We start from the raw sequence: 11,910 nt of genomic DNA, 5'->3' as shown, positions 1-11,910 counted from the left end.
TAGACCAGGCTGGCCTCGAACTCAGAAATCCGCCTGCCTCTGCCTCCCAAGTGCTGGGATTAAAGGCGTGTGCCACCACGCCCGGCTCTAATATTTTTTATTTAATAAAATACCTTAGAGTTTTTTGCATTCATACATACAGCACTACTGTGTTCTGTTTAATAGGTAATAAATAATATCACACCAGGTGTTACCTTTTCCAAGTTTGTTCATATTTCTACATATAGTTATTGGTCTTGGGCTTCCTGGTTTCTAGAGGTCTTTGTGTTCTTGGGGAACTCACTTTTGATAAAGTGATTACTATAAATGCTTTCCCAGGTGTTGCCTTGTATTACAAATTCCCTGTGTAAATTACTTACAGTGATCTTTTCTAACTACCAGGTTTAGTTGGCTTACAAACTTATTGCTTTTCACCTGTTACACTTTGCTTAGCCACGGTATAGCATTCTCCTACTGTGTATGATAATTTTCCAGTTTCTGGACACTGTCCTCAGGTTATCTTACTCAGGACAGACCCCCTGGTGCTGGGTCTCTACTCTGGCTCTCTTGCTGACTCTGCAGCCCTTAAGAAATGAACGGACATCCATCTGCTCCTTAAGTTGTCCTGTAAGATGTTCTAGGATTCATTCTTCAACGTCCCTTCCCTTTTAGAGTTATCTTCCAGGGTATGTAACCTCTGTTCTGTCTGTACTTAGACATCTAGCTGGCTGCAGCTCATTCTTTCCTGCTGCAGAACTGTGCACTGTGCTCTTGGCAGCCCCTCCCCACTATTATACTGGTTATATTTCATCCAGCTTATCCTTTAAAGGCCTGCTCTACATCATGTCTCCCACGAAGCCTTTCCTGGCTTCGCAGCTCAGAACTTGCTCCTTCCTGAGATTCAGTGCAGCTCTCTGAGTCTCTTCTAGGGCAGGAACTCCACTCTTACACTTCAGCTATATTTAGTCTCTGTCTAATGCCTCCTAATAAACTGTGAGCTCATTCATTCATTCAGCCAATCTCTGATGCTACTACCCTGGGCACGGTTCCATCTAGCTAGGAAGACAGGGCTATGAGTCTAACTAACTTAGTCAGGTACAGTGCCCAGTGCATAGGAGGTAACTAGGAAATATTTACAAACGTGGAGGCAGATGGAAAGATGGATGGATAGGGGAGGGGTCACAGTGTGGAGAGGGTGAACTGGAAGCCACCGGAAGCATGGAGGCTGGTAGAAGGAAGGATGCTCGGACTCTCAGAACGTCGAGCTTGAGAGGATTAACTGTGGGCAATTGGGGACTGCAAGGATGGTGGCAGAATGTCATGAGTTCCACCATAGAGTGGGTCATGAGTCCTTTGGAGTTTAACAAGTCTTCCGAATTCTTATGTTACCCCCTAGTTGCAACTGGCCACTACCAGGGCCATGAATGGTGAGGCAGAGATATGAAGGGAAAGTACAATTTGCCCACCTGTCCTCAGGCATTTCTATTAAAAATGTCAGGCTGGTCTCAAGCCATGACTTCTCTTTAATCAAAACATGGTGTTCTCCCCACGCCTGGCCGAGGGCCAACCTGTTCTGTATAATTGGTATTTTCCTTTCCTAGGCTTCCTCCAAGATGCTATGAGGTAAAGTTAAGTTTGTTCCAAATGTGCTGATTTGGATTATTTTCAGAAAGTGCTTTGAAGAGCCAGCCTCCGGCTGGAAGAGATGGTTTTCTCTAGGTCCTTCTGTCACAGCATGAGCCTGTTCTAAACCCACTGCTAAACATCAGTGTCTGAGAATCAGCCAGAAGGGAAAGGGTTAAGTGAAGCCTGCATTCCTTCTTCCCAGAGAGCTGTCATCCTAAGGGGCCAGAGGCTAAATTTAGAGACTGGCTAAGGTTTCTTGTTAACAGCTGTCCCTCAGAGCAGAAGCACACCAGAGAAGAGAAAGCTCCGTCCCTCTCTAGCTGAAACTTTTGGTCACTTTCCTGGGGTCCTTGGTCCTTGGTGAGGACACACCAGCCCAAGGTGAGTGTTCGTCCCCTCGAGTCTTCTGTGGTGAGCTGGGACTTAGACTTCAGTGGGTGCCAGTCTGCCCTGAGTGTCAGGCCACAGCCATAGCTGGGACTAGCTATCAGGGACTTCTTGTGCCTTAATAGGTAGGCTATGGGGTGGACCTTCAGCCCAAGGCCCTGAATGACACAGAGTCAATGAATATCACTGAAGAGAGCCTGTTTTCCCTTCCAGTAAGATAAAAGGTGTGTACATTAATGTAGTTGGAAGGGGGACTTCAAATGTCCTTTTGAGTCTGGGGAATCCACTGCCTTTCACAAACCTCCCACACTACGGTTAAGATAAACCTTTGCTTTTCCTCTCTGCTTCCCTGTTAATATCCACGAAAGGAGTCAAGATGTTACTTCTTACATATTGTGTCATCTCATGGTATCCTTCTAAGGACGGTCGGACTCCATCTTTTTAGTTTCCCTATGGATCCTATACCCACCTGGGTATTAGCACGCCCTTCCCTCCCCATTCTCAGTCCACCAAGGTGACATTGGTGACATGGTCCCCTCCCCCTACAAAGCCTATGGAATCTTAATTCCCTAAACAACCTCTTCCTGTCAGGCAGACAGAGGCTGACAGGCTGACATGGCTACCGGTGGAGACGCAGAAGAGGAGCAGGTAGTTCCTAACGAGGAGGATGAAGCTGATGTGAGAGCTGTACAGGCCCGCTACCTCCGGAGTCCCTCCCCAAGCCAGTAAGTGGGCCACTGCTGAGTGTCATACGAGCCAGTCAGCATGACGCTGGGCTCTATTCCCCATGATGGTGGACTGAGGCGTGGTGGCGAGAGCTAGACGTTGGTCTCTCCAAGAATGTGTGGTGCTGTGGGCTGGTAGGGTGGGGGAGGGGTGACAAGCACACAGGGAAAGACCAGAGGCTTCTGGGAAGTGCTGCTGCTGGCCTGAACCTGGAAGTAGGAATTTGGCAGGTCAACCAGACAGGATGCACTTGATTCACCAGGACCAGGGCTGGATACAGGGTTGAGATGCCAGAACGTGTAAGAGGAGAGATGAAGAAGGAATGAGGACCAAGGGCCAGGCCCTGGTACTAAAATTATTTTGCACCACAATGGAGGTGTTGATTTCCAAGGGGTAGAAACACTCCCCAGAAGTGGCCAATGGGAGAAAATGACATCTTCCAATACTCTGTGACACGTCATTTCTGTTCCATTAAGAGCACTGATGACTTAGGGTGATAAGGGTTGACAAATCTGTGTGAATTTTAAAGAAAATACACGGGACTAAAGAAATGCCATTGAGCCGTAGAGATGATTCACTGGGTAAAGGCGCTTGCAGTGAAGACAGTCTGCCTCAGTTTGATCCCCATAATCCACAGAGTGGAAGGACAGAACTGACTCCCGCAAGTTGTCCTCTGACCTCTGCACATGATCTATAGCGTACGTACTCCTCTCCTATCACACAAAAATAAACACCTGTAATTTTAATAATCAAAGATAAAGAGCTGGAGTATGGTATCATATGCCTGTTATCCCAGCACGTGGGAGGCAGAGGGAGATGGGTCTCTGAGTTCAAGACTAGCCTGATTTCAGGATGGCCAGGGATACGCAGAGAAACCCTGTCTTATAAGAAGAAAAAAAAAAAACCCAAGTGCCTGGGAAAATAATACCATATATTCCCGTTTTCTTCTGTCACGACTGAGAACAGAGACCTACTTCTGTTCTACTGTAGCTCTGTTGACAAATGATGTGAAGAATCAGTAAGGTCTTGAGCCCATGTCTGTCTCCCTGTCAATCAAAAGAGAAGCTCAACTAAGGTATCGAAGGGAACTGTTTCCTCCCCCACCTCTCACCTGACAGGGGACTGAACCAGGGCCTTAGAGCATGCTGATCTTCCCTCTACACTCTTGCCCTCGGAACCTTGACTTCTAAGCATCTATGGCGTCTTCTTCACCCCAGTGTTCCTGAGTTCTCTTGGAGTCTCCCTCACTGGCTTCTGCTTCTCAGTGTTCAAAGCTCTCTGGTGAAGGAAGACAGCTCATTAAATAAGCTATGAGCTTTGGGGTTGTCTAAGCCCCGTGAACTCACGACGCATGGGTCAGGAACTCGGCCTAGATGGAACTTAGAGATTTCACCTTTAAAGTTCAGCATCATGTGACAGACCTAGAAAAGCTATCATAGTTAGAGATTTAAGATGGTGTTGTACTCTTCCACACTTCCTGTCTTAGTCAGTGTCCTACTGCTTTGAAGAGACACCACGACCACGGTAACTCTTATTAAGGAAAGCATTTAATTGGGTGGGGGGGGGAGGGCTGGCTAACAGGTTCAGAGGTTTAATCCATTGTCATCATGCTGGGGAGCGTGGCAGACATGGTACTGGAGAAGTAGCTAAGAATTCTACATCCGGATCTTCAGGCAGCAGGAAGAGAAAGCAACACTGGGCCTGGTTTGAGCTTTTGAAACCTCAAAGCCCACCCCCAGGGACACACTTCCTGCAGCAAGACCACACCTAATAATCCCTCTCTCGTAGTACCACATCCTGATACCCAAGCATTCAAATGTCTGAATCTACGGAAGCTGTTCTGATTCAAACCATGTTCCCCAGTGTGTGGATAGGGTGTGGCAGTCTTGTATATTCCAGTGTTGTTGCTGGTAGGCCAAATAGAGGAGTCTTTTTCATTCAGATAAACTCCTAGGCAGGTCCCTGAGCAACACAGTCAGGAGCAGAGACCCTACTGTCTTCCAGTTCACTCGTGAGGCTTTTAAAGTCACTGTGCTCATCAGCATCAAGATAAAAAGGAGTAGAACAAAGCTGTTCCCTGGGCAGTTTCCTCAGAAAAAGAGACACTTCCCTGTGTTCATAGTCCACCTGCTGGAACTCCGCAAGGTTCTACTTCCTTACAAAGGACAATAGATCCCAGGTTTCAGGGCCCAGGGAGAAGGGGAAGTACATTTGTTGATACACAGCAGCATTGGCCATGGCATACTCCTCCAGGCAGTCTACCCACGTCAGCCTTTGTGCCCACGCAGAACACTTTTATTCTCAGGCCCGAATGTAGCAGCTCACAGTCTCACCAGGATGATGGGTAGGAAAGTTTCCATCCTATGAAAGGAGAGGAAGATGGAGCTGTCCTGCTACCGGTGAACATGGCTACTCTAGAACTGAGGAAATCTAGTCTAACTAGGACATGTCTCTTGAGAGGATCCCTCTTATTTGCCACTCCCCTTGGCCTCTCGGTCTGCAGAGGCCTGTGTTCATTGTCTTCTACTGCCACATGTAAAGTGGGCGGGAAAGTGGGACTTCCCTGAAGGTTGAACAGCCTCTGCAGGTTGTATCTTGCTCATGGAAAATCGGAGCACATACCACCCCAAAGTTCACTCTTCAAAAACTTACTAGACTGTGACCTGTGTATGCAGGACAGCCAGCACCCCATGTCAACCCTGTTTGTGTCTTTCTTCCTCGTCAACCTAATGATCATTATCTGAATGACTGCCTGAAACTAGACTTTAAGGCAGGAAGTCTAGAATGTGTTGTAGTTTGCAGTGTAATTGCTGGAAACTGCTGCAAAAGAATCCGTAACTAGTGTATAGCTAAAGAGGGGAAACCGGAAGTGTCAAATATAATCAGCAAGGCGGGAGAAAGCAAAAGAAGAAAGAAAGAACCAAAAAATACAGAAAAGGTACAACAAATAGGAGGGAAAGGTAAAATGTGTGTTTAATTAGATACATAATTGCGTTAAACATGAATAGATCGAATATTCCAATTAAAAGAGCAAAATTATCAGACTCTCTTTAAAAAGGCCGGCATGCTGTTTGCACCATAAGGATACACAAAGGCTAACAAGAGAAAACTTGTATTTTACTGATTGTTCAGAAACCAGCGACATAAAATGACAGTGAATTATGTTGATAATTAGGTACCTGGAAAGGCCCACGGGGTGAGCGCGCCTTTGGTTAGCAGTGTCTGAGCTGGGAGAGTTAGATGATTAGGGATGGCTTTAAGGCCAAGGGAACCCCAACAGCTGGGGCCATGTGTCAGAAAAAGGTCTCGTGATTGTCGGTTTATATTGTGACTAACTGGATAGTGTTCAGAACTCCTAAGATTATCTTTCTGTGCAAATTCTTCATGTGGGTCACTTCAGGGTTTAACAAAACAAGGCTGCTAAATTCCAAGAATTGTGTTCAAAAAAAAAAAAAAAAGATGAAGTGTACTAGTTTTTTTTATACTTAGACTAGTTTCTTTATACATAGACTATAGTGCTATACTTTGCACACAGACAAACACACACACAATTTCAAAGAGAAAGAACATAGACTCACAGTTCAATCAAAAGAGTTTTAAGGTTGCATTATAGAGAGAAAAACTAGTACAGGAAATATTATAGTCATCTCTGGAAGATAAACAGAAGCTGCCACAAGTGTAGACACAAACAGAAAAGAGGCCAGTGGAACCCTTCAATATCAAACAAGTTGGAGTATAAAATAAGCATGTTAGAAAAAATAAAAAAGAAGAAGGAAATTTCATAGTGATTGAACGTTCAATTCACCAGGCAAAATAATCATTTTAAATACCTATGGCCTAACAAGATAGCCTTGAAACGCATAAAGTAAAAACACAAAACAAAAGCCCAGGCTGGAGGGATGACTCAGTTAAAAGCACTGGGTGTTTCCCAGAGGACTAGGATTCATTTTTTCACCATCCATGCAGCAGCGCACGAAGATCTGTAACTCCAGTCCCTGAGGACGCAACACCCTCTTCTGGCCTCTGTGGGCACTGCATACATCTGTGGGCACATACATACACTCATACACATAAAATAATTAATTAAAAAAAAACTGACAGAAGTGAAAAACTTAAACTTCAAAATCTTAATCAAATGTTTTTAAAACCTATCTTATTAGATGATAGAATGAGATAAATAAATCATGAAGAATATAGAAAATTCAAACAAAATTAACCTAATTGATATTTATAGAATACATGTGTGTGTGTGTGTGTGTGTGCCTGATCACTTCAAAATATTCATTTTTATCATGGGCATATAGAATATTTACTAAAATAAGTCTGTTAGTAGGCTATGTATATACCAATAAATTTTTCTGACCATAGTTAAACTGTGGTTTAAAAAATAATAATAATTAAGTTAAACCACAATTTGCCACTACATCATGCTCACCAGAATATCTGAAATGAAAGTCTCTAGTGACAATATTAAAGAGGGTGTGAATGAATTAGAGCTCCCCTGCCTTGCTGGTGAGAGTGTGAACTGGCAGAATCAGTCAGCGGGAGCTCTCACACTCTATCTACTGAAGTTGAGAGCGTTGGCTCTCCTCCGACAGAGCAAGCTCGCTCTTCACACATCCAAGCAAAACTGAGTAAAATGTGCACAAGGAAGTATATACCCAGACATGACGATGTTAACACTAGGCTGGATAAATGAAGTCAGGTGTGTATAAATACTGCCCTGGAGAATATGTTTTATTAACTGTCCCCTGATGTGGTTGGGCTCCTCAGATCTGCTGAGGAAGGCAGACAGCAAGTACACACGAAGTAAGGGGAAGCCACTGAGATGAGGGGGAGGAGCCAGAGTGGCACTGTCTCCTATCAGGCTAGCCAGCCACAGGACAAAAGCCCTTACTAATATTGAAATATGCCTGTGTGGGACCCTTCACCCTGAAGCAGCCAACCCTGCCTCCCACAAAAAAAAAAAAAAAAAAACTAGGATGAGCCCAAAATATAAGAGGAATAAGCTGAGTAACCTTCAGACATGGTCCCTGCACAGCAGATTTTCTCTGGTTCTCAGGGATGGCTGCCCAATCCCACTGCTTCTATGTTGATGCCTCTCTTGGTTTGTGTCTACTACTTACAACTTCCTGCAAGCAGATCTCTGATCAGCGACCTTTTCACATGTCTTCCAGGAAGGCTCACACAGGATGACACACCATGGGCTATTTCTTCCTGCCATGTTGCCACAGTCTTTAATGTGAGCTATTACTATCTTACATGATAAGCACAGGCTTTGGAAGAAGCGATCCCCCTGCATAGAGTGAAGCTTAAACCAACCCTGATAAAGCCATTCCCAGTGGGGCTATTGTTGTTGTTGTTGGTGGTGGTGGTGGTAATGTGTGTGTGTCTGGGTCTCTCTTTCACTCTGTGTGTGTGTGTGTGTCTGTGTGTGTGTGTGCGCGCGCGCACATGATCATGTGTGTGGGATAAGTGTGTACCTATGTGTTAAGGTCAGAGGTCAACCTCAAGTGTCATCCCTTAGGCTCCGTGTACTTTGTTATTGAGAGAGGCTCCCTCACTAGCCTCAGGTTCAGTGATTAGGCTGGGCTGGCTGCTGTGTGCACTCAAGGGAGCCTCCTGCTTCTGCCTGCCCAGTAGTGGAGCTATAAACACATGCACAATGCCTGGCTTTCTACACGGGTCCTAGGGATCTAACTCGGATTCTCACGCTTATACAGCAGGCACCCCACAGACTGAAAAGACAACTCCCTGACTAGGAAAAACTTTCTGCAAGTTACACGTCTGACGAAGTGTTTATATTTAGAATACAATTCTTTAAATGCTCAAAATTCAATGACTGCATTATAGCTCTCAAAATTCAATTTAAAAATGAACAAAAGATGTGAAAATGTGCTTCCCCAAACATGATATACATATCATCTGTGAGCATGTGAAATTATGCTCAAAATTCCTTAGTCATTGGGAGTCACTGGGAGAAGCCCATAATGAGTTACCATTACATATCTACTGGAGCATCCGAAATGGAAAAAAAAAAAAAAAACAACCAAATAAACAAAAAAACCAAACCCCAAACAAACCGACAGAAACCTAACTGTCCCCGCTGTCCATGAAGATTCAGCAACAGGAACAACCTTAGGCTGGAATACAGAGTACATCCCTTTCACAAACTGTCATTTGTCACAAAATTGCACGTATACGTTCCTAGAGATATTTCTATCCCTGTATGGTCCAGCCATTCTAGATATGAACTGAGAAATGATGGCTGAATTTCACGTAAAGAATTGTACACTGATGGTGGCGGCATGTTTTTCCTAAGAACTTAGAAGTTAGAAATTGTCCAAATGTCTATCAGCAAGTGAGTGAGAGTCACATTGTTGCCATCATACACAAGAACAGACTACAGCAATAAGAGGGCATGAGGCATAAACCCATACAATCGTGGATGCATCTCCAAGTAATTATGCTGAGCAAAAGCTGTCAGGCAAAACCGAGTGCACACCTGGTGATTCTATTCTTATGAAATTGTATAAAGTTGAACTCATCTCTCTAGTGACGGAGAGTGGATCAGTGGTTCCCTGAAGAGCACAAGGCAGGGAGGAGTAAGATGGAGGGCTTGCAAAAGAGCGTGCTACAGCAATTTGGGAGAGTTGATATGACAAACCTCAATGGTGGCCATGGTCTCCCAAATGGAAACATAGGCCAAACTCGCCACACCAATATGTACATTTTAAGTATATGTAGTTTGTACATAAATGCTATCTCAATACATTTATTTTTTTTAAGTCATGGGGACAGGGAGGAACCATTGTAGGAGGCAAAATAGCACCATAGAAAGAACTTGAATCCTGTTGTTGAGTTGGGACCAAAACTGAGGTCAGATCTACTCTTTGGCTCATTAGCCATGAGAATGTGCTATATAAGTAGCAATCAGAAATAGTAATTTTTCTTAGTGGTTGAGACTAGATAATACAGCATATATGAACACATTTGGTATTTGCTAAATGGTGGTTTAGCTCATTTTTTTTCCAAAGAAGGATCTCTTTCAGTAATTCACAATGCCAATATATTTTTCTTTATGGATGCGTACACACACACATACACACACCCGTGAGGACATCACTCGTCTGATTTTGCTGTAGTCAAATGTTGCATTCTCAGCAGCAGAACATTGCTCCTGGCTCTGGGTCCCAATAGTGAACGGTCCTCCCTGAGACTCAGTCTCTCTGCGTCTCCATAATGAATAGTGCTCCCTGAGACTAGATCCCTCTTGCTTTCTTGCTTTAGCTGAAGGTTTGACTCTCTCTAAAGCCAATACACCAAGTTAGTGGATAGCTCGCCAACACTCTTCATTACTTGTCTGTCGAGGTAGAGCCTTACTATGTAGCCCAGAGTGGCCTCCAGTGGCCTCCTGCTCCAGACTCCCAAGTGCTGAGATTACAAGAATGCACTACCTTGCCCAACTCAACAAACCCTTAGTGTTTGTATTTGTTTTCTAGGATTCTGACCAAATTATAGCAACATGTTCAGCTAAAAAAAAGTCATAAACGTACTATCTCATAGTTTGGAAGGTGAAAAGCCTGGCATAAAGGTCACTGTGAGCCTTGTTCCTTTTGAGGGTTTAGAGGACCCCTCCCTTGTCTCCTCCTAGCTTTGATTGGCTGTGGCCACTCTTGCCTTGGGTAGCGTCATCCCAATCTTGGTCTTCTCTTTGTTTCCAAGGACACTTACTATTGGCTTTGAGTATGATCCTAATCTGGGATGATTTTATCTTAGTATATTTCATTTACTTATATCACCATGGCCCTTTTTTTTTTTAATGCAGTTTTCAGACTCTGGGAGATACACCTTTGCAGGAGAGGACACCATCAACCAACCTACAGCAGCCCTAGATCCCTCCCTAGCAGACTTTCCTATAAGACAAGGGCGGTGCTTTGAGCACTCCAGCACATGGCCCAAATGGCCACTATTAACACAGCAGCTGTAACTGTGGTTCTGGTGTGAAGTCTTCCTAGAAGGAAGTTTTCACATTTTAAGCCTCATCCGAATCACTTCCCGTGACGTGAGAATCTGAGAAGAGGATGTAGACAATGGGCAGGCATGGAAGCCCCCATTTATAAATGAGGCTTCAAGCATCTTAGACGCAAAGCCAACCACTGGGGGCCATGCTCCCTGGGGAAAGCCTGCAGCGAGAGTTCCTGTCTTCCAGGCAGACAGTTTCCCAGAACTTCACAAGTTAAGAGTGAGCAGCAAACCCCTGTCCAATGCAGTAGCTCCAGGAGGGCTCTTCTCCCTCACCTTCATTTCACCTCCTAGCAACCTGAAGAAATTGGGGCGACATGGACCTCTCCCAACACCTCTCCCCTACCAGCGCTGACCTAGCATTTTCCACAAAGGCCAAACCAAAAAGGGCACCCCCTCTTGAGACTCCACCCCTGTTTCATCTGCAATGGACTAAGGTGACTAGCCAGAAGTCACAGCTCCATTCTGTCACTAGGCTACCTGGCAATCAGTCTAGGGCACTGGCTTTCAGACTGCGCTGTTTATAATCTGCCATAGAACACACCGTTTATCTCACAGCTCAGAGTTTATGCACCATACTTAGAGATTTAAAAATTGTTCTCAAGCTACCCTTGTCCTGTACACTGAATGGTGGTCTCCTCCCTCCCTCCTGCCCTCTTCCCCCTCACCCTACCACTATCCTTCCGTTTTTTCCATTCCCGCACACAGGGCATAACCCACTGAATTGATTTTATGATGCACAAATGGGCCACAGTCTGCAATTTTGAAAAACACAGGTTTAAAGAAAGCTGCGCCGCTGCCACCGCCGCCCGCCGGCTCCTGGTTAGGAAGTCCATCAAACCTCCTTTATTGTGTTCTTTCAATTCGCCCTCAAGGCTTCTTTAGCCGCTGCTTTCCTGATCCTGTGATGAGGTATGTATCGATCCTAGATCCTCTTTTTTCTGCCTGTCCTTCTGGAAGAGCCAGCCTTGCTGCTTTCTAATCAGAGTGTGCATGTCACCTCACCCCATCTCAGGAATACGGGTTGAGGCACAGATGTGGACATAAATCAAAACCTCAAGGCTGCCAGCGCACTGACCTTGCAAATATCAACCGGACCACAGTGTTCTCTCTCTCTCTCTCTCTCTCTCTCTCTCTCTCTCTCTCTCTCTCTCTCTCTCTCTCTCT

The 11,910-nt window shown here is 44.9% G+C and overlaps 1 protein-coding gene across 3 annotated transcripts in view; it reads left to right on the top strand.

The window, feature by feature from the left end:
- Positions 1-1,883: 1,883 nt before the first annotated feature.
- Positions 1,884-11,910, top strand: part of Dusp27 (dual specificity phosphatase 27, atypical) — a 29,464-nt gene continuing 19,437 nt past the window's right edge. Inside the window, exons 1-2 of one of the 3 annotated variants that reach the window (XM_021174688.2) lie at positions 1,884-1,986; positions 2,588-2,717. In XM_021174688.2, coding sequence (XP_021030347.1) covers positions 2,608-2,717 — 110 coding nt within the window. In that variant the 5' untranslated portion in view covers positions 1,884-1,986; positions 2,588-2,607. Of the gene's footprint in view, positions 1,987-2,583; positions 2,718-11,451; positions 11,656-11,910 lie in introns of those variants that run through there. The other 2 variants (XM_021174679.2, XM_029484492.1) reach the window with 2 other exon arrangements.

The sequence above is a fragment of the Mus caroli genome, chromosome 1, assembly GCF_900094665.2.
Source record: "Mus caroli chromosome 1, CAROLI_EIJ_v1.1, whole genome shotgun sequence".
Taxonomy (NCBI): domain Eukaryota; kingdom Metazoa; phylum Chordata; class Mammalia; order Rodentia; family Muridae; genus Mus; species Mus caroli.
The sequence above is the reverse complement of the archived record's forward strand: the minus strand, read 5'-3'. Positions and strand labels throughout refer to the sequence as shown.